We start from the raw sequence: 27,536 nt of genomic DNA on the forward strand, positions 1-27,536 counted from the left end.
CCTTCCCGGAATTTTTCAAACTTCCAGCTGCGTTTTTGATCTGTGCATCATTGTATTGCTTCGAGCGATCCTTTACTGCGGTTTCCTTTACTGGAGGTTTTCAAACAGAGATTATTATTTGGCTGCAATTCCTGGACTGCAGGGGGGTTGGACTAGATGACCCGCAGGGTCCCCCTCTTCCAACTCTACAGTCCTATGATTTGGCGGAGAGCTGAATTAGGCAGCTGTGGTTCCCTCAGAACAGCAAGGAAGCGCGGAGGCAGCCTGAGCAAATTCGGAAACGGCACTTGGAAGGAAAAGCATATATACTGTATGTTTCAATGAATTGGGAGGTGCTTGCGAGGGGCTGGATTGGAGCCTATTGGTGTGAAACAGAAGGAAGCTGGGGTGGGGGCACAGAGGGGCTGGGGAACGCAGTTTCCACATTACAACAGAGAGCATCATGGCAGCAGCTCCACGTAATTGGCTGGGAACAGGCCATGCCTGCCTTGGCAGGATCCGCGCCACCAGCCCTCGTCCACTTGCTCGATGGCCGTGATGGTGTCTCCAGGGTCGAAGGAAATCTCATCGTCCCCATCTGACAAAAAGGGGGAGGGGGAAAGAGGGTGGGTCAGTCAGGTGGGATTGCCTCCTCTCCCGAGCAGCGGGGCGGGTAGCACAGCAGGGTTACAGAAGTGTCAAAGTACCGTATTTTTCGCTCCATAAGAAAACACTTTTTTCCTCCTGAAAAGTAAGGGGAAATATCTGTGCGTCTTATGGAGCGAATGGTGGTCCCTGGAGCTGAATTGCCCAGGGCCCAAAAGAGGATCATGCTTTTTATTTTACAAAGAGAAAAGGGGGGTGTTGAAAGGACCCCGCTCAGCAGCTGATCAGCAAGAGATCGGGAGAGAGATCAGAGTCCCGGCTCCCTTTCAGCCCCGCTCTCCTTTGCTGAATGTGCTGCAGAGGGAGGTTGTTTGTTTCCCCAGCGACATGGGACTGGCTGATTAGATTATCTGCCTGGAAACTGTAGAAAAGGCTCCCTTTCCTTTAGAAGCTGCAGAAATGTGAGTTGAACCCCATAAAAATGGGGCTTTCCTCTTTGCTTTTCCACTTTTGCAAAAGGAGCTTTGCTTTTCCCCCTTTGCAAAAAAAGCTGCAAAACTTTTAGCTGATCCTCAAAAAACCAGGGCTTTTCCCTTTGCAAAAAAAGCTGCAAAACTTTTAGCTGGTCCCCCCCCCAAAAAACCAGGGCTTTTAGAGGAGGAAAACCAGAAAAATATTTTTTTTCCTTGTTTCCTCCTCTAAAAATGAGGTGTGCCCTATGGTCCGGTGCGTCCTATGGAGCGAAAAATACGGTAAATGATTCTTCAACATCGACTTCGTTGGACTGGTCATGTTGTGCAGATGCCTGATAATTGTCTTCCAAAGCAACTACTCTATTGCAAACTTAAAAATGGAAAGCGTAATGCTGGTGTTCAGCAAAAGAGGTTCAAAGACTCTCTCTAAGGCAAATCTTTAAAAATGTAGTATGAACACCGACAACTGGGAAACACTGGCCTGCGAGCGCTCCAATCGGAGAACAGCCTTCACCAAAGGTGTCGTGGGCTTTGAAGACACTCGAACTCAGGACGCAAGGGAGAAATGTGCAAAGAGGAAGGCACGCTTGGCAAATCCACAGCGTGATCAACTCCCGCCCGGAAACCAATGTCCCCACTGTGGAAGGACGTGTGAATCCAGAACTGGCCTCCACAGTCACTTACGGACTCACTGTTAAGACCGTGTTCATGGAAGACAATCTTACTCGGCTACGTGGGATCACCAATTGCCTCTCTGTTGTATTGGTCTGGCATGCACACACACACACACAGTCTTTCCAAGTACAAAGCCCTCCCTGAACCCATGCAGTTTTGCTCCTGGACGTGCACCAAGCTTGCTCTTTTGGGGTCAAGGACCTTTAGGTGCCAACCCGTAATACAGGCACGTCCAACAGGTAGATTGTGATCTACCGGTAGATCACTGGACATCTGCGGTAGATCACTGGTACATCATTGGCTCCCCCCAAAGAAGCTGATCAACTGTGGCTCCCCTTAAAAAAGCTCAACACTATTGATCTCAGGCAGGTGCCTTCACTGTGTGCCTACTCTTGAGACAAGCCTACCCCTTTGCTTAGAAAGCTGGTGTGAGTTTTAACCTGTTTTTAGTCTATGGTTATCTCGAATGTCTGGAATTATTGCTAAAACAAAATAAATAAAGTGCATGCACACTTCTTCAGATACACTGAAACAGAAGTCACCAGACCCTGTTAACGACTGCAATCTCCCAGGACATTCTATACAAGATCTCAAAGTAGCTTTCTCATTACAAAAGAATTTCAGAAATAGACTGGAAAGAGAAGTTGCTGAATTGCATCTTATTACCAAACTTAAAATGATGGAGAGACCTGGTCTGAATAGAGACATTGGATTCTTATCTCATTATACATGATATAGCTATTTTTGGCCATCTCACCCCTTGCTTTTCCCTGTAAGACCAATTGCAGTCGTTAGCAGTCGTCAACAGGTTTCCCACACCTATCAGCCAATCCCCCATTCCCACCACCCTTCTGAGTAATACCCCTCCCCACCCTCTCACTATATATAAGGGTCTGGTGACTTCTGTTTCAGTGTATCTGAAGAAGTGTGCATGCACACGAAAGCTCATACCAAGAACAAACTTAGTTGGTCTCTAAGGTGCTACTGGAAGGAATTTCTTGTTTTGTTTTGTTTTGACAATGGCAGACCAACACGGCTACCTACCTGTACCTGGAATTATTGCTGTCAACTTTTATTTCTGGTAAGTGTAGTATCCTTTTTTGCAAACCGCTTTGAGGTTTTCTGACAATCAAGTGGTGTGTACATTTAATGAAATTTAAAAAAACATCCCACTCCTCCTGCCCGCTGCCTTTCTGAACCCTAGGCAGCCCTCCCCCAAATATAATATAGCCACTTCTCTCCTCTTCTCAATAACCTCTCCATGACAATATTGTATTAAAGGGGCAGTTACAGGTGGGTAGCCGTGTTGGTCTGCCATAGTCGAAACAAAATAGAAAATTCTTTCCAGTAGCACCTTAGAGACCAGTTTCCAGTAGCACCTTAGAGACCATTCAGTTGGTCTCTAAGGTGCTACTGGAAAGAATTTTCTATTTTGTATTAAAGGGGGTTGGACTAGATAAGCCCCTGGGGTCCCTTCCAACTCTACCATTCTATGATTCTATGGGTGATCAATCCAGAACTCCAGCACCACCACCCTCACATCCCAAGCCCCAAATGGATGCAAAACATTGGACTGACCTCCCTGGTAATCGTAGAGGGCTCGAGCGCACAGCCCTGACTGGCTCGCTCCTGCAAGGGAAGAAGTTGGGGGTAAGCTAACTTGCGCCAAGCACGGAAGAACACCCCAGGCGCTTACCATTGTCAGGTGCATTAAAAAGCAGCCCTCCATTCGCGCCCCCCCCCCCCACCTCTGGTTATGTATCCTATGGGATTTGCACGCAGCAAACCCGGAAGTATTTTTTCTGGGTTTCCCCCCACGTGCACTCTGGGCGGCTCCCAACAAAATATTAAAAATACAATAAAACATCAGACATTAAAAACTTCCCTAAACGAGGCTGCCTTCAGGTGTCTTCTAAAAGTTATGCAGTTCTTTATCTCCTTAACATCAGATGGGAGTCCGGGTAGGTTCATATGGCAAGAGAAGTAGAGGTACCACTGTATTATAATTATTGATTATTATTGATTATTGATTATTGATTATTGATTATTGATTATTGATTATTGATTATTGATTATTGATTATTGATTATTGATTATTATTATCATCATCATCCCCAATGGCGGCACCCCCAGCTAGGGCTAGGAATGCCTCCCTTTCTCTCACCTGCCGAGGGCGCTCCCCCACGGTTGCTGAGAACCTGATCCGGGATCTCCTCGTAGTCCTCCTGGTCGGCATCCAGAGCGTTGTCATAGATGGTTTCGTCCCCATCCAGGCCGCCCGGCATCTCCTCATAGTCCCCGTAATCCTCATCCAAGCTGGGAGGCCCCTGGCGGTCCAAGGGCCCCCCGACTTCCTCATAGTCACCGCCGTGGTCCTGGCTTTCCGTGTCCACAGGTAGCGGCGGCGGCGGCAGCACGTAAGATGGCTTGGGTGGCTCTGCAACGCCCTCGTCCCAGGGCAGGCTCCGTGGAGGAAGAGCTGGAGGGGATTCCTCTTCCTCCTCTGGCGGTGCCTGGGCATCAGGAATATGGGGAGAAAAATGAGAGAAGAAGAAGAGTTTGGATTTGATATCCCGCTTTATCACTACCCGAAGGAGTCTCAAAGCGGCTAACATTCTCCTTTACCTTCCTCCCCCCCCCCAACAAAAACTCTGTGAGGTAAGTGGGGCTGAGAGACTTCAGAGAAGTGTGACCAGCCCAAGGTCACCCAGCAGCTGCATGTGGAGGAGCGGGGACGCGAACCCGGTTCACCAGATTATGGGTCCACCGCTCTTCACCACTACACCACACTGGCTCCTAGAGAGCCCTGCCAGCTGAAACCGATTCATCTAAGTTTTTTATTTTTTTAATGATTTTTATTGGTTTTACATATAATCACATTTCGTAACATCGTACCCTCTTATTTTATATCTTTGGCATTGGGAATATGGGGAGAAAAATGAGAGCCCTGCCAGCTCAAACCGATTCACCTACCGGTAAGTTTATTTGTTGCATACCGTGTTTTCCCGAAAATAAGACATACCCATAAAATAAGCCGTAGCAGGATTTCTAAGCATTTGCATGATATAAGTCATACCTCTGAAAATAAGACATAGCGATAGGCGTGGCTATGCAGCGTACCGGCGTGGAGCGGTTAAGAAGACGGGCAGCAACTGACGTAATTAAAAACAAGACACCCCCTGAAAATAAGCCATGGTGTGTCTTCTTGAGGAAAAATAAATATAAGACAGTGTCTTATTTTCAGGGAAACACAGTATAAGGACAATTTTGTATCTTGTCTCAGTATCTCTTTCCCCACTATACCCAATAAAAAAAGTTTCTGGTTTTTTAATGAAAGTGTTTTTAAACATTTTCTTTAACTCATTATATATCATTTCCCAGAAAGCTTTTATCTTTTTACATTTCCACCACATATGGTGAAAAGTACCCTCCTTTTCCTTACATTTCCAGCATTCATTTTTTGTTCTATACATTCTAGCCAATTTAACTGGTGTTAAATACCACCTATGGGACGCGGGTGGCGCTGTGGGTTAAACCACAGAGCCTAGGGCTTGCTGATCAGAAGGTCGGCGGTTCGAATCCCCGTGACAGGGTGAGTTCCCGTTGCTCGGTCCCAGCTCCTGCCCCCCTAGCAGTTCGAAAGCACGTCAAAGTGCAAGTAGATAAATAGGTACCACTCCGGCAGGAAGGTAAACGGCGTTTCCGTGCACTGCTCTGGTTCGCCAGAAGCGGCTTAGTCATGCTGGCCATGTGACCCAGAGGCTCTCTGCAAACAAACGCTGGCTCCCTCGGCCTATAGAGCGAGATGAGCGCCACAACCCCAGAGTCGGACACGACTGGACCTAATGGTCAGGGGTCCTTTTACCTTTAAAGGGACCCCTGACCATTAGGTCCAATCGTGTCTGACTCTGGGGTTGCGGCGCTCATCTCGCGTTACTGGCCGAGGGAGCCGGCGTACAGCTTCCGGGTCACGTGGCCAGCATGTGGTTTTACCTTTACCTAAATCCCACCTATACATCATTTTCATAACATTTTCCTTAAGTGTACTGCATGCAATAAAATTAATGCCTTCATTCCATAACCTTCACCTAAGTTTAAGAATTTAAGAATTTAAGATCCTGCTACGTCAAGCTAAGGGCCCACCTAGTTCACTACCCCAGATCCACCAAGTGTCCTTATTTTCCAGGGATAGGAGTTCAGTCCACAAACTGAGAGGAGCTGGCCAGCCCCCTTGGACACGCTATACTTCTTGGGTGGCACCTTTCCATTGGTATTCCCCAAAGCATCGCCATCTTGGCCATGCGTGAGCCCTTACCTGGTGCTGAGGGGCTGGCGGTGGCACAGGGGGAAAGCCAATGTCCTCTCTGCCCACTTTCATGGGCCCTGGCGAGAGTCTGGGGGCTGCAGCATTGCTCCTCGGCTCCTCACATCTCTGGGTTTCCTGAAAGGATAAAATTAAATAAATTATTATTATTATTATTATTATTATTATTATTATTATCATCATCATCATCATCATCATCATCATCATTTTACTGTATATTCTGCCTTTTTCCCAGACAGAGGACTCAAGGCAGCTTATACAGATCAGGTAAGATACAAATGACGCGGGTGGCGCTGTGGGTTAAACCACAGAACCTTAGGCTTGCTGATCAGAAGGTCGGTGGTTCGAATCCCCGCAATGACGGGGTGAGCTCCCGTTGCTTGGTCCCAGCTCCTGCCAACCTAGCAGTTCGAAAGCACGTCAAAAGTGCAAGTAGATAAATAGGTACCGCTCTGGCGGGAAGGTAAACGGCATTTCTGTGCGCTGCTCTGGTTCGCCAGAAGCGGCTTAGTCATGCTGGCCACATGACCTGGAAGCTGGACGCCAGCTCCATCAGCCAGTAACGCGAGATGAGCGCCCCAACCCCAGAGTCGGACACGACTGGACCTAATGGTCAGGAGTCCCTTTACCTTTACCTTTACCTTTAAGATACAAAAAGCTGGAAACATATAAAAGGCAGTAGTTTAAAATGGGATGTTAGCTCCACCCAAGGCGTGATGGAGAATAGCAACAACCGGGAAAAGATAGGCATAATATTTTACAAGGACAGGAAGAAACAACATGGACAGAATAATTGCCGCACACAGGAAGAACAAGGATATAGTTTGAATGCTTCACCTGTAGTTTTATAAATCATTTAATGTGTCAATACAAATGGAAGTCGCTGATACTGCAGTTTTTGTATAAGGGATTGCTATTTTGACTGGAGTGCAATTGAAATTAATAAGATTTTGGAACGCAGAAATAAAGTAAATCATCAAACCATCAATTCTAGCAGATGGCGGGGGACACCTAAATTATATAATTTGGCATCAGAATGATTGGTATTTGCCTGTGCTTTTAAAAAAAATAATGTTTAGGTGCACTCTCATTTTGATTGAAGTAAACCACCATTTTATAGTTCAAATCGGGGGAAATAAATACAGTAAATGGACAAAGATTCCCAAAATATTTAGGGGTATGCGTACCCATGCATCCCCCCAGAAAAAAGGACTGGTATTAGTAATTGTATTATAATTTGGTATTGTTATAATGAGGCTATTATTGGATTATTGTAATTGAAAACACACACACACACACACACACACACACACACACACGAAAGACAGTACTGTAGTTTAAAAGGGACCAGAGGAGGACCAACTGCTGGGAGGAGCGCAAAGAGGACAAACCGGACGCCTCCGTCTGCCCCAGATGAAGCCTGCCTCTCAGTCTTCTCTTATCCAGGCTACACACACCCAACTCCCTCAACCGTTCCTTGTACAGAGGCCCCCCGGGTTACGTACGCGATCCGTTCTAGGTCGCGCTACGTAACACGGGCGTGTGTATCACGAACGCACACACACACACAAACCAAACTCAGAAGAAGCGCTATTTGAGCGCTTCTGCGCATGCGCAAAGTGCGCAGAACACTTCTGCGCATCCGGGGGTCGCACGCACTCCGGAAACACTTCCGGGTTGCGGGCGTTCGCAAGTCGAACGTCTGCAACACGGGGGGTGCGTAACCCGGGGTTCCACTGTAAGCCTTGGTCTACAGACCGTCGATCCTCCTGGCCGCCCTCCTCTGCACAATGTATGGTGTGGACGTCACCTGCGATGTTGCACGGTGTCATCGGAGGTGGAGACTGGGGTGACATGCAATGCCTGCCTGACCCCCCCCCCCAACTGAAGGCAACTTAGCCTGAGATTAGCCAGAGGCCTGGCCGGAGCGGAGGAAGGGATGTGTGGTGGGTGCGGTTCGCCCCAGGTGTCACCACTGAGGGGGTGACAAAATGCCGGGGGTGGCATGCACTGCGAGGCCTGCAATGCGCCCGAGCCACACATCTCTCCTTGGCGCCCGCAGGCTCCGCGCTGCCCCAAATGGTCCACCCGCCTCCTCCTCCTCCTCAGCTGTAGGGCGGTTGAGTGGGGGGAGGCATGCACGCTGCCCCAGGCACCCGATCGGCTTGGACTGGTCCACAGAGGACATGAAGGACCAGGCTCCTCACCTCCTGCTCCTGTTGCCGTTGCTCCTCCTCCTGCTGCAGCTGCTTCTGGGCTGCCTGGCGCTCCTGCTTCTCCCGGGCCTGGCGACGCGCTCGCTCCTCCTCTGCCCTCTTCCGGTTGTCTTCCTCGGCTGACTTGGCCATGCTCTCAAACCGCTGCCTCAGGTTACCTGCTCCAGCAGAGGCTGGTGACAATGACAAGGGGCAAGGTGAGGACTTGGCAGCGGGGGCTGGGAGGGCCTCCCTCCACCCACACCGACTGAAGAATACAGTTTGTTATAGTCCCAAAAAGATAGATTCTTTTTGTATGCTACAATAGCTGCGAGACTACTACTTGCCAAAAACTGGAAAACACAGGACATTCCGACGATAGAGGAATGGCAAATGAAGATGTTGGACTATATGGAACTGGCCGAGATGACTGGACGAGTCCAAGACCAGAAGGAGGAGATGGTGGAAGAGTAAATTTAGAGTATATTTTTTTAAAAATATTGTACTATTTGAAAAATAGAAAAGATTTTGGAAGTAAATAAAGGCCTAGGTTTGTAGTTAAAGATGTATTATTTAGAAAATTAAGGTTGGAGAGATAGAAGATAGTAAAAAGGATGTTAATTATGATGAATTTTAAAGTTTAATAATGAATTTGGAAGACTGCTAAAGATGTAATACAATGAAATTCAGTAAGGAGGGATTTGAGGAAGTCATGTTATCAAGTGAGGAAAGATATTATTATAAAAGGTTTATATGTGTGTTATTGTAGTTGGTTATGTATTTCTAACCTTGTTACTGTAAGCATGTTTTAACTGTTTTGATTGGTTGAAAATGAATAAAAATATTTAATAATAATAATAATAATAATAATAATACAGTTGGTTATAAAACTAACAGCCTCGCCGTACCCAACGTAGCACAGGAATTCGAAGAGACAAAAGACATCAGTGAAGTTTTGAAATCAGTGCAGCTTCAAGATTGGTGGTTAAAATCAGTGCAGTTTCAAAAGGTTCAGTCCGCCATCTTGATTCAGAATGGTACTCGGTTTTATCCAAAGGAAGGTGGAAGCCTTCCCCGTAATCTCAAGAACCGTCATGCAAAATTGGGTTACGATCTCTTGGGGGGGGGGGCGTCCTAAATGCACAGTGAACCAACTGAGAATGTTCCAAAATATACAGTCAAGTTGCATCATACACAGAGGGTTGGTTCTGGGGGTCATGAGCATAGCCAAAATTACCTTTACCTTGGCTGGCAAGTGGGGGGGGTATAAGCCCCATGGGGAGCTCCCCCCCCCCAGTGTCTCCACTGCCTCCCCTCACTCTTCCACATGTGAGCAACCTGTTGACAGGAGGAGGAGGCAGGCAGAGAGAGAGAGTGAGAGAGAGAGAGAGAGAGAGAGAGAGAGAGAGAGAGAGAGAGAGAGAGATGAAGGCAGAAGAAAAAGGCTGGAATGGATCTAGAATGGAGCTGCAGCCAAGCGTGTATGGCTGAATTCTCTTGAGTAAAATGCATGCATGATGCAACTTGGCTTTATAGTGGATCGTGGAGTTGGTGGGGCTTGGGGGGCATCTTCTCCAGCTCCCTGGCTCACTCTAGAGCCCATAAAACAGGAGGCATCTACCCTCTATGGACGGCTTGCTATGGGGCTGGTGCAAATCGCTCCCTTTCAGCAACTAGGGGGTCTCGATTCCTACGGGTTTTCCAACATCACTCATGGATCATTGTGGGCATCTACTCACTGACCACCTCATGAGAAGAGAAGATGAAGGGGTTAATTAGCTAACCTGTATATATTTACCTGAATGTACTGTTAGAGACTCTTTTAAGTAAAAGCTTTCCTGTATGCTGTTAAAATGAAGCCTTCTCTGTAAGCTGTGAACTTTGATCTGCATTGCACTGTGTGAGCTGTGACTAAGTGTCTGAAGGTAACGATGGAAGGTCAACCTTGCACAGAGAAGAACTGTCTAGGTCAGAGACAAGATAGGATAAAAGTGCGTATGAAAGCTGGCACAGGAACCAACTCAAGGCTTTGCCTTAAGATTGCAAGAACAGGAAATGTTCCTTATATGGACAAGGATGTTATGTACAAGTGGCAGATTCCTGGGATGGGGAGATGAGCCAAAGAACCCTATAAGAACCGTTTGAAAACTGACTAGCTTTGTCTTAAATTTATCTGGGATAAGATTTATAATGAGCTTAAAAAGGTAATGAAAGTTACCTTTAGTAAGAAACCAGAGGCATTCCTTTTGAGCATGACCAACGAAGAGATACCCAGTCAGGATAGAGTATTTTTTATGTATGCCACAACAGCGGCTAGAATCCTATTGGCAAGAACCTGGAAGGGTGAAGAGATCCCAACAGTGGAAGAATGGCAGATGAAGTTAATGGACTACATGGAACTCGCTGAACTGACCGCTAGAATCCGAGACCAGAGGGAGGAGACGGTGTCGCAAGACTGGAAGAAATTTAAGGACTACTTACTTAAATGTGTAAAATTGAATGTTTGAGTATTTGAGCAGAATTAATTAGAAGAAATGGCTTTAGCAGGTTAATGTGAGATATAATTGTTCAGAAGAAATTTGTGATGTGAATGATTTAATGGTATAAGAATATTTTAAGATATAGAATATAAGGGAAGATTTATATTGGATAAGTAAATTTAAAGATTATTAAGAGATTTGGTAAAGGTTAATTGAAAAAGAAATAAAGTTACCTAAAGAGTATATATAATTTTAAAGGCAGTGGAGGGAACAGGGGAAGTCCCCTGAAGTTAAAGACAAGAGAAAAAAAAAACAAAGATAGGTGTTGAGTAAGGTTTGTATGTGATTTTTTATTGTATTTTGTATTTTGTTTATTGTCTATCATGTATTATGTTTCTATTGTGTTTATGTTTGTGTAATGTTGTTTTTTCATTTTGTTTTATTGGAAAATAATAAAAAACCTTTAAAAAAGAAAAAAGAAAACTGACTAGCTTTGTACTTGCTTGTGTGCTTGAACACAGAACACAGCATTTACCTTCTGCATGCAGAATACACTCTTCCTCTGAAGCAATCCCTCGGAAGTGTCTTTTGACTCCTTTGATCCCTCCCTTTGGCGCAACACGAACCCAAGGTTAACAGAAAGGTCTGCAAGAAGGCTACAAAGACTCCCTAGAAAAGACCCTGATGTTGGGAAAGATGGAGGGCACAAGGAGAAGGGGATGACAGAGGATGAGATGGTTGGACAGTGTTCTCGAAGCTACTAACATGAGTTTGGCCAAACTGCGAGAGGCAGTGAAGGATAGGCGTGCCTAGCGTGCTCTGGTCCATGGGGTCACGAAGAGTTGGACACGACTGAACGACTGAACAACAACAACTCACTGACCTTGACAGGTTGGCCTGCGAAAAGACTTACCGGCCTCCACAGGTGTTGTCTTCTCATATGAGGAAGTTGGAGCTTCCATCTCATTGAAACCAGCAGCGCTCTGCAAAGAGAGGTTCACAGTACACCCAGCTAGCCAGGACAGGTTCCCCACAAGAGGATGCGCATCGTTCCCTCCCAGAACCAGACTCTGAGAAGGTCAATCATGGGTGATCACGGGATCTTATCAGCGTGGATTATTTGCCCCATAGAGGGCATTTGGTGGAGGGTGGAGGGGCGAGCTCTGCTTACCTTGTCCACCCGGTCCTTCTGTACCCCATAGCGGCCCCCAAAACCTTTGGCATGATCTACAATGCGGGAGGGGGGGAGAGAACAAATGAATTGCCCTCCAGAAATCAAACCACAGGAGCCTTTCAGAAAAGGCAAGCCCATCTCCATGATGGGCTCTACACATTTGACAGCCTCTTCCAAGGGCTTCACCCCACCCCACCCCACCCCACCACACCCCACATCATTCTCTGAACCAGGGGGCAGTGGACACCCACCTGTCTGGGACTCGTGGGGTTTCAATTCCTCTTTGTGCGACCAGCTCAGGGCAGATTTGTCTTGGCGGTCTTTCTGCACACCGTACTTGCCCCCAAAGCCAACGGCGTAATCTGCGGGGGGGGGGGGAGTGAATTTCAGAAAGATGCAGCCATGGCTCCAGCCCACAAGAGCTGACCCCATTTTGCACCGTGGTCTGCCCCACATCAGGAGGTCTTGGCTGCTGGATCCGTAGTTCTCATGGTGGCCAATCAGGTGCCCCAATTGGGAAGCTCCCAAGCAGGACAGCATCCGTTTCCCCCACCTGGGATTCATGGGGTGCCCAAAATAGTGGGATGGGAAGGAAATATGCATGAGGGGGGGGCCACTTCATGCCTGTGGTTTGGAGGTTAGCAACCTCTGTTCTATAGGCATGAGCTCTCAGGGTTTCCCCAACAACTGAGCTATGGATAGTTAACAGAGAATCCTAGAATGACTCCAGGGTCATCTCCAACCCCCTGCAATGCAGGAATCACAGCTAAGGTAGTCCTGACAGATACCTATCCAACCTCTGTTTAAAAACCTCCAAGGATAATCCACCACCTTCTGAGGGAGAGTCCGCCCCACTGTCAAAAAACCTCTTACTGTGAGAAAGTTCTTCCTAATTTTCCACTGAATCTCATTTCTTGTCATTGGAAATCATTGGTTTGGGAGTCCCCTGGAGCAGCAGAAAACAAGCTTGCTCCATCTTCCATGGGACAACCCTTCAGATCTTTGGCTCCCATATCTCCTCTCAGCCTCCTCTTTTCCAGGCTAAACATACCCAGCTCCCTCAACCGTTCCTCATCAGGCTGGGTTTCCAGATCCTCAATCATCCTGGTCGCCCTCCTCTGCACTTCTTCCAGCTTGACAATATCCTTCTCAAACACAGGACTCCAGCCTTCCACAGCCAGGTACCCTCCAGATGTTATTTGCACCCCAACTCCCCGTAGCCTGCATGGCCAACAGCCAGGGGTGATGGAGTTTAGCAATCCCTGGACTTCACCAAGTTGGGGAAGACTGAGCTAAACAACACAATGAAGGCTTGCTTGTCTCTTTCCAAGAGCTCCACCCACATCATTCCCTGAACCGGGAGGTGTTCGACACCCACCTGTCTGGGACTCGTGGGGTTTCGATTCCTCCTTGTGTGACCAACTCAGGGCAGATTTGTCTTGGCGGTCCTTTTGCACACCGTACTTGCCCCCAAAGCCAACGGCGTAATCTGCAAGGAGGTGAAACCTGGTGAATTTCAGAGAGATGCAGACACTGTTGGATATTCTCTCTGTGTGTGTGTGTGGGTGGGCGAATCATTTGTTCCAGAAAGAGAGAAGTTTCAAGAAGCAGCAGAAGGCTGAGATTGTTCTGTCTATGCAAGGACGTTTTCTGTGAGGGGGTTGGACTGGATGGCCCTTGTGGTCTCTTCCAACTCTATGATTCTAACTGTTCTTTGGACAGGCACAGTGGGTGACAACAGTTCTGTGTAACTTGTTGTGAGTCTCTTGCTTGCGCCTTGCGGTGAGAGAGAGTGTGTCTTGGACTCTTGTTGGACTAAGAGCATGCCTTGACCACGGCAGTGATGAATGTCTGTATATATTTGCTACCGATATGCTTTTATGCCTGTCGAGTAAACTTCTACACTTGACTGAATCTTTATGGCATCCCTGAGTGATTATTGCCTACTGTGTGAAGAAGAGTTTGGATTTGATATCCCGCTTTTCACTACCCGAAGGAGTCTCAAAGCGGCTAACATTCTCCTTTCCCTTCCTCCCGCACAACAAACACTCTGTGAGGTGAGTGGGGCTGAGAGACTTCAGAGAAGTGTGACTAGCCCAAGGTCACCCAGCAGCTGCATGTGGAGGAGTGGAGACGCGAACCCGGTTCCCCAGATTACAAGTCTACCGCTCTTAACCACTACACCACACTGGCTCTCTTCGGGGTTGTACCTTCAACCCCGAAGACGCTTCCAAGGATGGAGCTGTGTTGAGATGTAACTCTGCTGAGTATGGATACTGGCACACAGCGCACAGCAGAAGTGATGCTGGATCCAATCCTTCTAAATCATCCATCAGAAGGTGATGGGTTGATCCAACAGAAACAGCTCCAACCCACAAGAGCTTGGGCCATCTCAGCAGAAATGGCATGGGTGAGATAAGAGCTGGGAAGCAGAACTCCCTCCGTCAGCTCTGCTGAAACAGGCCAGCCCCATCAGGCCTCCTCTCCCCTCGCCGTGGGGCTCTCAGGATCCCTCAGAGGAAAAGAGATGGGGAGCAGAAAGCGCGTTTCATCACCTTTGCTGAAGGCTCAGCCAGGGGCGTAGCAAGGGGGTGGGGGGGGCTGGCCACCCCGTTTTCCATAATGGAGGTGGTGACAAATTATCAAGGAACAATTTTATTTTGGGGAATTTTTTTTAAAAAAAATTGGATTGTGTATATTTTAAATGCCTGCTCCGAAGGTCTTATCTTACTATACTAGGGATTCTATAGCTATATATGAAGTTTCATGCATATCGGTTAATATCTTGACCCTCCTCCATCAAAATAGCTGTTCACTTGGCTGTTTTCCTATGTCATGAAGGCTTAAATTCCAGTTCAGAGAACACTTACTGTTCCCAACCTTAACCCTGTGGAAAGCCATCTAATTAGACTTTAATTTGATTTTGAGATGTTTTGAGGAGGTAATTTAATTATTGTTTGGTTTTATACCAATGTTATGTATCTGATGTTAGCCACCCTGAGCCCGACTTCGGCCGGGGAGGGCGGGATATAAATAAAAGGTTTTTCTTTAATTATTACTTGTTATTATTCCTTTGTAAGAAAATCTGAAATAACGTAAAACCATTTTTTTGCGGGGGGGGGGGTGTCAATGGGGGGGTTGACAAGAAATTTTCCGCACCGGGTACCACCTAACCCAGTGTTTTTCAACCTTTTTTGGGCAAAGGCACACTTGTTTCATGAAAAAAATCACGAGGCACACCACCATTAGAAAATGTTTTAAAAAATTAACTCTGTGCCTATATTGACTATATATAAAGTAATTTTTCTATTTTTCCCACGGCACACCAGGCAACATCTCGCGGCACACTAGTGTGCCGCGGAACAGTGGTTGAAAAACACTGACCTAACCTTCCCATGCCTTGGCAGGGGGGGTGTGACAAAAATGTTTTGCCCCCGGGTACCAATTTACCTTGCTACGCCCCCGCTCAGCTCTCAAGAGGCAATGGAGTGCGCCTCTGGGAGTGAAGCCGATCTGTTGCATTAGCAGGACCAAAGTCACTTCCCTGGGGTGTTAAAGCTGGGCATTGTTTTTGGAAGTCCTGGGCTCCCCAGATGACAAGACCCCCCTCGCCTCCTTGTCCCCCAACCCCATAGAAAGGTATTTTATTCTTCTGGGCAGTTTAAAAATACAGCTTTTAGGGAAAGAGAGACTACAAGACCCCCCTCTCCTCCTTGTGGATGTGGTCAAAAGAAAAGCAGACTGATACGTTTGGCACCAGCTTGGCGGCAGGAGTTGCTGGAAGGGGAATACAAGGCGCCGTTCAACCGTCTTATAGGAACAGCTGTTTAGAAACTGGTGCCTGGGTTTTTCTTTTCCTCTTCCCTTCCTGCCCATTTCCCCTCGTGTGTCGTGTTTTTTAGACTGTGAGCCTGCAGGCAGGGACTGTCTGGTTCTGACTGTGTGTAAGATGTTCTGGAAGTCTTTATGTCTAAAGTAAAGGTAAAGGTAAAGGGACCCCTGACCATTAGGTCCAGTCGTGTCCGACTCTGGGGTTGCGGCGCTCATCTTGCATTACTGGCTGAGGGAGGCGGCGTACAGCTTCCGGGTCATGTGGCCAGCATGACTAAGCCGCTTCTGGCGAACCGGAGCAGCGCACGGAAACGCCGTTTACCTTCCCGCCGGAGTGGTACCTATTTATCTACTTGCACTTTGCCGTGCTTTCGAACTGCTAGGTTGGCAGGAGCAGGGACCGAGAAACGGGAGCTCACTCCATCGCAGGGATTCGAACCGCCGACCTTCTGATCGGCAAGCCCTAGGCTCTGTGGTTTAACCCACAGGTGTGGCTAAAGTGTGGCACACCAAATGGTCAAATGTTCTCTGCATTTCATGGTGGGCTGAACTCCAGTAGGAACCAACATTCTTTTGCACTGCCTTCTGGCGCATAGCTCTGTCTGCATCTATCGTCATGCTCCAGCCTGCCCTACAGCCATGGACAAATGTGGTCTCCTGTGCTTCTCCATATGCTCAAAATGCATCTTCCCTCTCCAGAGGCCTTGGAGCACATGGGGAGAGAGGCAGAGGGATGGCTGCAGTCAGACATCCGGGGGGGGGGGATCTGTTTGGCTGTTCGCATTTCCTGAACCCAGAAACAAACCAAAACACAAACGCCCTTCAAAAACCACACTTCTCCGAATTTTGTGATGTGGCTCTCCAATGTTTTCTGAAAAACGAAAAAATGAAGGGGGAAAGGGGGAAAGGGATGAATGAGAGGAAGCAGCAGGAATCTCTCCAAGCCTACCTTTCTGGGAGGTGTGCATCTCGACTTCGCCCTTGTACTCAAAACCGAGAGCTGACTGTGTGGAACAGAAGGTGAGAAAAGTTGCTCTTGTTGTTATAGATACATATGAAGTCCCACAGAGAACAACAGAAGGAAATAAAAAGGACAGCTCTCTGCCCCTAAGCGCTTGCAATCAATGTGCTATGAGTGGGGCAGGCAAGTGTCACGATCCCTCAGCCTAGCAGTAACCCGGAGACAGAGGTGGGGGCTTCAGGTTGGGGAGCCACGTCAGGTTCAAGGGATCACAAAATGTCTGGAGAGTGTCCGGATGCAGTTAGAGGATGGGTGACAGGTCTGGGTGACTCCCTGATCCTGAATGGGGCAATTGTGCCCCTGAAGGACCAGGTACGCAGCCTGGGGGTCATTTTGGACTCACAGCTGTCCATGGAGGCGCAGGTGAATTCTGTGTCCAGGGCAGCTGTCTGCCAGCTCCATCTGGTACGCAGGATGAGACCCTACCTGCCCGCAGACTGTCTTGCCAGAGTGGTGCATGATCCTGTTATCTCTCGCTTGGACTACTGCAATGTGCTCTACGTAGGGCTACCTTTGAAGGTGACCCAGAAACTACAACTAATCCAGAATGCGGCAGCTAGACTGGTGACTGGGAGTGGCCGCCAAGACCATATTATACCAGTCCTTAAAGACCTACATTGGCTCCCAGTATGTTTCTGGGCACAATTCAAAGTGTTGGTGTTGACCTTGAAAGCCCCAAACTTGGCCCTGTATACCTGAAGGAGTGTCTCCACCCCCATTGTCCAGCCCAGACACTGAGGTCCAGCTCTGAGGGCCTTCTGGCAGTTCCCTCCCTGCGAGAAGTGAGGTTCCAGGGAACCAGGCAGAGGGCCTTCTCGGTGGTGGCGCCCTCCCTGTGGAACGCCCTCCCAGCAGATATCAAAGGTAAACACAAGGGGACTTCGACACTCACCTTGTCTGCTCGGTCCCTCTGCACCCCATACTTTCCTCCGAAGCCCTTGGCTGCATCTGTCTGAGACGAGTGCATCCCCACTTCAGCAACATACTCATGGCCCAGAGCACTCTGGGAAATCAAGACAGAGTGGTGTCAAATCCTGCCAGGTAATTCTGGGCAGGTAATTCCGAGGGTGCCCTGGTTGTTCGGTTGGTCAGCTCCCCACCCCTCTCTGCAAGCCACTTCAACAGGTGGGGGAGGCTCCCTCGATGTTGGTCACCTGACATCATGATGACAACAACTTCAAAGGGGAATGTTGTCAGAATCAGTCCCCACACCGCCCACTTAAAGACGCGACAAAGCTGTCTTGCAAAGAGGTACCGTATTTTTTCCGTGTATAAGACGCCCCCATGTATAAGTCGACCCCTATTTTTTGAGCCCCAAATTAAGAAATAAATATTTTAGACACCAAACAGAACAACTTTGGTCCCTAAGGTGCTACTGGAAGGATTTTTTTTATTTTTTTATTTTGTTTTGACTATGGCAGACCAACACGGCTACCTACCTGTAACTTACCTCCTCCCAGTCTCATTTCACGTACAAAGGCGCAGCAGCCCATTGAATCTGATTTCAACCCCCGCTACTGCAAGGGCAGTGGCCTTGTTTGGTGCATGCAGGGCAGGCTGCACAGCAGACACAGAGAGCTCTCTCTACTCACCGCCCTCAATATTTCCCGCCTGAGGCAAGTGCCTCACTCTGCCTTGTAGTAGGGCCAGTCCTCAAATAGCACAGGTTTTAGCAGAAACCAAACTGCAGTGGAATGGAAACATCTCAACAAACCCAGGATGTGATGGAGATTGTCGTCTCCTTATATTCCTAGTGGTGAGGATGATGGTCCCGATTACTAGCGTGGAAAATGGGCCCTTGCTTCTTGGACACACACACACACAAAAAAAATACACAAACAAACCCCAAACCTTTGTAGCATCCAAAGAACAGCACCCTCCCCCTCTTGCACCTTGTCCATGCGGTCCTTCTCCGTGCCAAACTTGCCCCCGTAACCGTACGACGCCTTGGGCGCTGCCTCCAACTCCTTCTTCTTGAGAACTTCATGTTCCGCGGACACTTTGCTCCTTAGCTTGTGAATGCTGTGGAGTCAAAGCACAAAGGGGGGAGTTTGAAAAAGGAGGCAGGGCCGAATCGCCCCCAACCCAACGACCAATTTCAAGGCAGCTCCCTTCTCTACTCTGTCCGCCCCATCTCTAGAAACACGGGGTTCAATTTGCAGCCATCTGCAGGCACAACTGAGGTCACTTCTGTGTGGCCTGTTTATCCAGCTTTCACCTTGATAGGTTAGCAGGGAGATTGGATGGGGTTGGCTATTTAACAAGTAGATTTGTAGTGCTGGAAAGGACTCTGCGGCAGTTTGCATTTCTTGGCGCAGAAAGGATTGATCTGACGTGTAAGAGATCTTTCCTATTCTAACTAATTCAAGAGGGTTCTGGAAGCTTCTCTGTGTGAAAGAAATAAGCAGATGGTTCGTGGTGTTTGGGTTATTCCTTCAGAGAAGCTGAGTACAGCTGGCTTAAACTGGTCCTGTTATCAGGGGCGGAGCAAAGGGGCGGGCCGTCCCGGGTACCGCCCTGGGGGGGTGACACTCGGTGCGGCGCCCCTCCCCCGCAATCGGCACTGCCGGCGCACGGCAACTATTAAGGCTGCAGCGCATGAACAGCAGCACAGCTTTGTGGCAACAGAGACCTAACCTGCCCAATCTGTTGCATTGGTGTGCGACTGCAATTCTTGCCAATGAGTCTGTTTCCCCTCTCCCTCTCTCTCTTTCCAGAGAGTACAAAAGCTTGTGTGCTATTTTGTGACGTTTCGGTTGGCCCAATAAAGGTTTTGCCCTAACATGGGTCTAAATAGAGAAGCAACTCGTAGATTATATATTGAATACTCTGCGCGCTTCGGGTTTGCGCAGAAACGCTCTATCGTGCCGTGTGCAGAAGCGGTGCCTGCAGATACGGACTTTCCGGGGGTAAGTACAGACCCCCGGGACGAATCAAGTTCATACCCAGAGGGTCCACTGTAAATACTAAGGATACAGAGTTAGAAAGAGGAAGGAAACCATTTGCTCACTCAGATTTCTGAGGGCAGAACAAGGAACCAGTCGCTGCAAATCACAAGGAGTTTAGATGTCATTCCTACATCGCTGGGGAAACTGCCCCAAACTGGCACATAGATGTTGGGTGCAACTTAAGTCAATGATCTCTCCTCAGCCAGGTAGACCCCAAACAAGACGATGCAGCTATTAGTGTCCCCTTCCTCTCCCAGATACTTTTATTTTTGTGGTTGACCTGCAAAAGCCCTTATTTGGCAAGCTGCTCGCTGAACACACTCCACTTCCTTTTCCTGCGAGTAGCAGGCGCTGCCATGGCAACCCCAGAAGATGGCGTGACGCAGGGCAGGAACCTCAGCCCAGTTCCTGCCACTGGCCCTGAGTTTTATTTTTATGTTTTGGAATGGTTACAGTTATTGTATATAAAATAAAATAAAATATTATTTTTAAAGCAAAAACAAATGTCAAAATGTCATGTCCTCAACACCCATTCTTAACAATGCACAGAACTAGGAGAGAAATAATTGCTGGAATCCCCCCCCCCCCCAGATATTTGCTGCTTCCCTTCATTCCTTCCAAGGCCTGCTACCCCCATCAAAACCCACCACCGCAGCAAATTGCAGAGTCTGCTCTCGCTGGTGTACGCATGGCCCTAACAAGCCACAGGGGCCATTACTCAAAGTTTGGACCGGCAGGAGGAGAGGAAACAATGACTCACTCGATGTGCTCTGCGCGGCCGGAGCCCTCGATGGTTTTCGCCCCCCACCTCTGCTCTTTCTCCGAGATGTCGTTCTGCAAGAGACACACACACACACAAACAATTGGTCAGGGATCTAAATTGCCATCGGCATTATGGCCACAGCCTTCGTCATCCTGTGTCACAGACTGGTTGGAAGCAGAGGAATGTTGAGAGGAAACAGCCGGTGAACCCCCAAGAGAAGAAGGCTCATAGAATCCTAGAGTTGGAAGAGACCCCAAGGGCCATCCAGTCCAACCCCCTGCCAAGCAGGAAACACCCTCAAAGCATTCCTGACAGGTGGCTGTCAAGCCTCCGCTTCAAGACCTCCAAAGAAGGAGACTCCACCACACTCCTTGGCAGCAAATTCCACTGTCGAACAGCTCTCACTGTCAGGAAGTTCTTCCTAATGTTTAGGAGGAATCTTCTTTCTTGTAGTTTGAATCCATTGCTCCGTGTCCGCTTCTCTGGAGCAGCAGAAAACAACCTTTCTCTATATGACATCCTTTTATATATTTGAACATGGCTATCATATCACCCCTTAACCTCCTCTTCTCCAGGCTAAACATACCCAGCTCCCTAAGCCGTTCCTCATAAGGCATCGTTTCCAGGCCTTTGACCATTTTGGTTGCCCTCCTCTGGACACGTTCCAGCTTGTCAGTATCCTTCCTGAACTGTGGTGCCCAGAACTGGACACAGTATTCCAGGTGAGGTCTGACCAGAGCGGAATACAGTGGTACTATTACTGCCCTTGATCTAGTTGCTATACTCCTGTTGATGCAGCCCAGAATTGCATTGGCCTGGGGAGTAGGACATGGAAGAGGGAAAAGAGAGAGAAGACTGGAAAGAGGAGATGCGAGAAGCTGAGTTGGGAGAGTCTGGGGCAGAGAAAAGTCCAGAATCAGAGGCAGAAACTGACACAGGGGAGGACGGATGCCAACAGGCAGGGATGAGTGTGTCTGGTGAAGAACACAGGGTGTCTTTCCCTTCTGCTGAGACATGCCCCGCCCCCCGCGCTGGTCTCCCAAGACCAAGACAGGCATGAAGATGTATGCAACTACGGCAGCTAGAATTTTAGTAGCAAAAAACTGGAAATGTGACTCAGTTCCCACAAAGCTTGACTGGCAGGTGAAAATGATAGAATACCTTGGACTTGCGAAAATGAATGGGAGAATAAGAGGAAACTCAAACCTGAATGAATAACAGTTAAAGAGTATCTAAAACAATATTGTGAAAATGCAAATCTCCTGACAGGTCTAGATTGAATCTTGAACATTAAGGAAAACTATACAGTCGTACCTCGGGTTATGTACGCTTCAGGTTGTGTACTTTTTGGGTTACGAACTCCGTAACCCGGAAGCGCAACCCGACGCACACACGATTTGCGCATGCGCAGAGCATTTTTCGCAGGGTTTTTCGGTCTGCGCATGCACAAAACGAATTGTTCAGGCTATGTCCTTTTCAGGTTACGTACTGTAACCTGGAACGGATTAAGTACGTAACCCGGGGTACCACTGTAAATGCAGAAAAATTTCTGGATATGTAACAGATGTAACAGGAAATGCAAAAAGGTGGTATATAAATATTTTCGAAGCAGGGCAAAGGCTAATAGAGGTCTGTCAAGAGAACAAGCCGGTCATCACAAACACACTTTTCCAAAAACACGAGAGACGACTCTACACATGGACATCACCAGATGGGCAGCATCAAAATCAGATTGATTATATTCTCTGCAGCCAAAGATGGAGAAGCTCTATACAGTCAGCAAAAAGATGGAGGGCACAAGGAGAAGGGGACGACAGAGGATGAGATGGTTGGACAGTGTTCTCGAAGCGACTAGCCTGAGTTTGGCCAAACTGCAGGAGGCAGTGGAAGACAGGAGTGCCTGGCGTGCTCTGGTCCATGGGGTCACGAAGAGTCGGACACGACTGAACGACTGAACAACAACAACATTACATACATACACACACACACACACACACACACACACAATAGCTTCCATCCAGGCAAGAAATAAGCACAATCAGAGTTGAAGAATGCTTTTCCAAACAGGCTAAGCAGGGCTGGCAATGGGTTTCACCTGGAGGAAAGTCCTGGGGGGCAGGTAGAGAGACCTATTGGGTGCATACCTCCACCAAGCCTGAGGTCCCCCCCCCAACATGGATATACCCAAGAGAACTGCCAACCCTGGCGGGTGCAGCTGGACCATGGGCGGAGGAAGCCTCTTGGCCACCCAGGGCGGCGCGCAGAGGCACCCCCCTGGGGGCGGGGTGTTGTGAGGCGTGCATCATGACGCACGTCGGATGGGCTGTGCATGCACGGAAATGGCGTACATGTGCAAACCATCCGGCCTGGCGCTGCTGCTCCTGCGGCAACTGAGTGACCCGCCGGACGAGCGGCGGCTCATGGGGCTGCCCCATCCGTCCGTGGAGCAGCACAGACAGGGTGCTGTGCGGCAGGGAGTGGCGGGAGGGGCCACTGAGTGTCACCCCCCCTCCCCTGGAACCCGGGGCGTCCCTCCCCCATCCCCCTCCCTTGCTACGCCACTGTGGCTGAGATCACCTTCTCAGTTCCCTCCATTCTTTCTCTTTCCTCCGAGCCCTGATGCTCTCTCAGTTCCTGAGAGATGAGCTTCTCTCCCTCCCACGAGGCTCTGCGGGTTCCTTCCTGCTCCTTTCAGAAGACGCAGAAGGGACAGAGCCCAAGAGCCCGAGGAAAACCCGAAAGCAGCTCACCACAAAATCCGGGTCTGTGTCCCAGTCGTCTCCTTGGGACTCCACCTTCACGGACACATTGTGTCCCGCCACGGACTTCCACATCTCGAGGAGACAGGGAGAAAAATTATCAGCAATAGTTCTGCACTATCGCTCTATTCTGCCATGGAGTCCAGTTCTACATATATGTTGTGATGAGAATTCTAAAGTCCCTAATACTAATTAAACGTTCATAAATGCACAAGGCAAACACATACATAAGTATATAAACCGCGTGTCTGAAATAGTACAGGAGAACAATCCTGAAGCCATTTGGACTCTCCCAAATTGACCTCAATATATTTCTCTGCAAGGAGGGAGGAAATGGGGAATACCTTCCCTTTGTCTTTTTGCTTGCATATCCTGTCTTAAGACCGCATTTGTGTATGAATAGGGTGAGTGCGTGGCGCTGTGGGTTAAACCACAGAGCCTAGGGCTTGCCGATCAGAAGGTCAGCGGTTCAAATCCCCGCGATGGGGTGAGCTCCCGTTGCTCGGTCCCTGCTCCTGCCCACCTAGCAGTTCGAAAGCACGTCAAAAGTACAAGTAGATAAATAGGTACCGCTCTGGCTGGAAGGTAAATGGCGTTTCCGTGCGCTGCTCTGGTTCGCCAGAAGCGGCTTAGTCATGCTGGCCACATGACCCGGAAGCTGTACGCCGGCTCCCTCGGCCATTATGAGCACCACAACCCCAGAGTCGGACACGACTGGACCTAATGGTCAGGGGTCCCTTTACCTTTACCTTTAGGGTGAGCCTGTGACCTGGATTCAGAAACTAAAGTATCTACCATCACACACAAAAATGGCCAGGCTGCCCAGGTAAAGCAATCAGTGACCATTAACAGATATCCTGGCAACATTCTACTGTGGAACTTTTGTGATGTATGCATGATGTTTTTTGGAGGGAGGGTCTTGGGTTACAGGGTGGGCAATTTCAAAAGTCTATATAAGGGCTTGCGCACCATTGTTCTGGATTCCTCTCCTCCCTCCTGCGTGGGGCGAGGGGGGAACCCTGTTGCAACAGTTCCTTGAATAAAGATCGGGCTTACTAGCTGCTTTGCTTCTCAATATTCTCTGGTTGGCCTCTGCTATTTCCTCCTACCGATACAGAACCTACGTAAGGACTCTATACAGCAGGGGTGGCCAACTTCCAAGAGACTGTGATCTACTCACATTAAAAACTGGCAGTAATCTACCCCCTCTTGGGGGGTTCAGGTCAAAGTTGTTGAGCTTCTTTAGGGAAGAGGAAAGCGACATTGAGCTTTTTTTTAGGAAGGAAAGCCCTATTTTGGGTGGTTCAGGTCATTTTAGGGGTGCAGGGCAAGGACGTTGAGCTTTTTTTAGGGGAGCCAAAGTTTTTTAGCTTCTTTGGGGTGAGCCACTGATCTACCGGTGATCTACCACAGATGTCCAGTGATCTACCGGTAGATCACAATCTACCTGTTGGACATGCCTGCTATGCAGGTTCTTGGATACCCCCAAAGGGAAGAGGAGGAGGTTTTTTCTGTAACCAGGACCGGTGCTATGGTTTCTTGCGCCCTAGGCGAGACCACCTTCTGGCACCCCCCGCCCCCCGCCAAAGCCTGCTTTAGCGGGAGGTGGGGGGTGGTGGAGAGGCAAGCAGCAGTTTCTCCGATGTAGCGGAGAAGCTGCTGCTCACCCATCCCGCCGCCCGCCCCCCACCAAAGCCTTGCCAGCCTCCCCCCCCCCATTTTGGCGCCCTAGGCAATTGCCTAGTTCGCCTTAATGGATGCGGAGGCCCTGTCTGTAACAATGTGGAACCCCCCATATAAGACATGGTGGCACTGTGTTAAGCAAGCAGAGGACTTGAGGTCAGGTGAGGGAGCACCAGAGACCATTCGAGTAGCCAGAGAAATGCAAGACAAGCAGTTCTTGCTGCAGCACCTTCAGGAACTCCCATGCATGTATGTTGCTCAGGAATCTGTGGGGCCACGCTGTTCCCCCCACCCTAGGGCAGCGGTTATCTGTAAAGGGGAAGCGACACCCCCAAAAGGGGTCATGTGTCTCCCCGCTTGCAGGAGGAGTGCCCCCTCCCATTTTGATCACCTGCCATGAGAACAAGGAGGCTGCTGCAAATCCAGGGAGAGATGTTTTTTCTTAATATTTATTTTATTTATTTTGCAAAGGAGAATACATAACAAGCACAGAATCTCTGTTGCACATTGCTCATCATCTATAATACTTTATAGAGTATAGGGAGAGATGTTTTCTTTTTGGGGGGTGGGTTGCAAGGAGAAGGAGGGGCTGCTTAAAAATATAAATTTAAATCCAGGACACCGGGGGTGGGGTGGGGGGTGGAGAAGAGGATGGGGAAGAACTGAAAAAGCAAAATAGGTGGAGAGAGGTCTCTCTCGTTTTGTTTTGAGAGACATGTGCACCTTAAACCACACAGCCTGAAAGGATAGTGTGTTTCATGCCTGTGGCTACCAAGTGGGTCTCCAAATTACTTGAGATCGTTAGCCCCCCCAGTGATTATCTCTTGTGGAAGAGGCTGCTGAGTTCGTGTTCTCAGGTTTTGGGGATCAGAGCTGCCTTTTCTCATGTCCTAAGTCCCCCCTTCGGTAGCCATCTTTCCCCTGAGCAGAAACAAGTTGGAATGGCACAAATCTGAAAGTTCCCCCATTGAGCCAGTACAGAGATATGTCTATCAGTGAATTGTCATGTTTGGTAATGTGCTGCAGAGGCCTTTGAATAGAGATGGAGGGGATCCTGTGTGATGAAGTGTTCTGTGGGACAGATGCAGCAGGAGTGATTGTGTTGATTTTGTGTGTGTGTGTGTGTGTGATGTCCACTGGAGGGGCAACCCCCCCCCCTGCACACCTTTGCATAAATTCCGGTAACATACAGGTGAAACTCGAAAAATTAGAATATCGTGGAAAGATTCGTTTCTTTCAGTAATTCAACTTAAAAGGTGAAACTAATATATGAGATAGACTCATGACATGCAAAGCGAGGTATGTCAAGCCTTGGCTTGTTATAATTGTGATGATTATGGCGTACAGCTGATGAAAACCCCAAATTAACAACCAGCTGTACGCCATAATCATCACAATTATAACAAGCCAAGGCTTGACATATCTCGCTTTGCATGTCATGAGTCTATTTCATATATTAAACTCCAGTAGTTAATAAAAACAATTGCTTACGTAAATGGACTTTTCCACAATATTCTATTTTTTTTAGTTTCGCCAGTATGTATTGACCATCTCCAAGGAATGGCCAGGCTACCCAGAAAAGGCAATCAGATAATGATAAGGCATTATCAGGTATCCTGGCAGACAGGAGAGAAGCAACACACTCAAATTTCTGCTGGGGACCACCTCTTTCTGTGATGTATGTATGATGTTGGGGGGGGGGGGGGTCTTGAGCTACAGGGGAGGCAATTTCAAAAGTCTATATAAGAGCTTGCACACCATTGTTCTGGGTTCCTCTCCTCCCTCCCTGTGTGGGGGGAGCAGGGGACCCTGTTGCAACAGATTAATAAAGATCAGGTTTACTAGCTGCTTTGCTTCTCAATATTCTGTTATTTTCTCCTACCGATAGAGAACCTACATAAGGACCCTATACGGGCTCTTGGACACCCCATAAGGGGAAAAGGAGCAGTTGTTTTTTTTTCTTATAACACTGGGGAGGGGAGAAATAGATACCAAGAACAGCCTGCTGGATCAGGCCAGTGGCCTATTTGGTCCAGCACCTGTTCTCGCAGTGGCTGAACAGATGACCCAAGGGGAACTTCACAAGCAGGATCAGAGCACAAGAACAGATTTCCCCTCTTGCGGTTTCCAGCAACTGGGATTCAGAAGCATCGCTGGTGGCCATCGCCGCCTCCTGTGGCAGGGAGTTCCATAGTCCAACTATGCAGAGTGTGAATTGAGGGGTGGGGGGGACCAGAACAGGGCCAGGCACCTCCCTCCCCAAGCCCCCACCCCCCCATTTCAACTTTGCTGACAATTCCCCCCACCCCAAAGCAGTACCTTGGTTCCGAAAAGCGACTTCCGAAGCCCGTCGTGATTGCTCCTCTGCGCCGACTTCAACCTCAGTTTCGCCTGCAAAGCTGAGCTCACCCAAGTTCCTGTTTTATCTGCATAAAACTTGTTCCATTTCCTGTGGGCCAGGAGGAAGAAGCTTCGCAGCAGAGCCACCCCCAGCAGGGCTGCGTCGCACGCACACAAGCCCTGGGTGCAGAAGGGAAGCGCCTCGTTGCTTTCCATAGGAGGAAAGGCATCTGAACACGAGGCTTTTAAATCACGCAGAGTGGAGAGGGTGCTTTACCCCCATCG

At 48.6% G+C, this 27,536-nt stretch overlaps 1 protein-coding gene across 2 annotated transcripts; it reads right to left on the reverse strand.

Annotated features, from left to right (window-relative positions):
• Positions 1–305: 305 nt before the first annotated feature.
• On the reverse strand, positions 306–27,309 carry LOC117054371 (hematopoietic lineage cell-specific protein-like). Of its 2 annotated transcripts, XM_033163115.1 has the most exons (15): positions 27,231–27,309; positions 23,220–23,303; positions 20,467–20,540; positions 18,651–18,780; positions 17,651–17,761; positions 16,687–16,741; positions 13,285–13,395; positions 12,158–12,268; positions 11,904–11,959; positions 11,646–11,715; positions 8,265–8,446; positions 6,049–6,174; positions 3,898–4,246; positions 3,312–3,362; positions 306–577 (listed from the first exon to the last, which is right to left on the reverse strand). In XM_033163115.1, exons 2-15 carry the CDS (start codon positions 23,301–23,303, stop codon positions 441–443), a joined length of 1,647 nt encoding a protein of 548 aa, XP_033019006.1. In that variant the 5' UTR covers positions 27,231–27,309; the 3' UTR covers positions 306–440. The 2 variants fall into 2 exon arrangements, with proteins under 2 accessions (XP_033019006.1, XP_033019007.1); XM_033163116.1 differs by lacking the exon at positions 12,158–12,268 and having other exon boundaries at positions 307–577.
• Positions 27,310–27,536: the final 227 nt, after the last annotated feature.

This window comes from Lacerta agilis, chromosome 10, assembly GCF_009819535.1.
Source record: "Lacerta agilis isolate rLacAgi1 chromosome 10, rLacAgi1.pri, whole genome shotgun sequence".
Taxonomy (NCBI): Eukaryota; Metazoa; Chordata; class Lepidosauria; order Squamata; family Lacertidae; genus Lacerta; species Lacerta agilis.

Excerpts from the sequence above, each read along its gene's own strand:
- LOC117054371 (XM_033163115.1), bottom strand. The coding sequence starts at position 23,303 with ATGTGGAAGTCCGTGGCGGGACACAATGTGTCCGTGAAGGTGGAGTCC. Across the intron at positions 18,781-20,466 it reads GGCCGCGCAGAGCACATCGA|CATTCACAAGCTAAGGAGCA; the intron begins GTGAGTCATTGT and ends TTGACTCCACAG. Across the intron at positions 11,716-11,903 it reads AGAAGGACCGGGTGGACAAG|AGCGCTGCTGGTTTCAATGA; the intron begins GTAAGCAGAGCT and ends CTCTCTTTGCAG.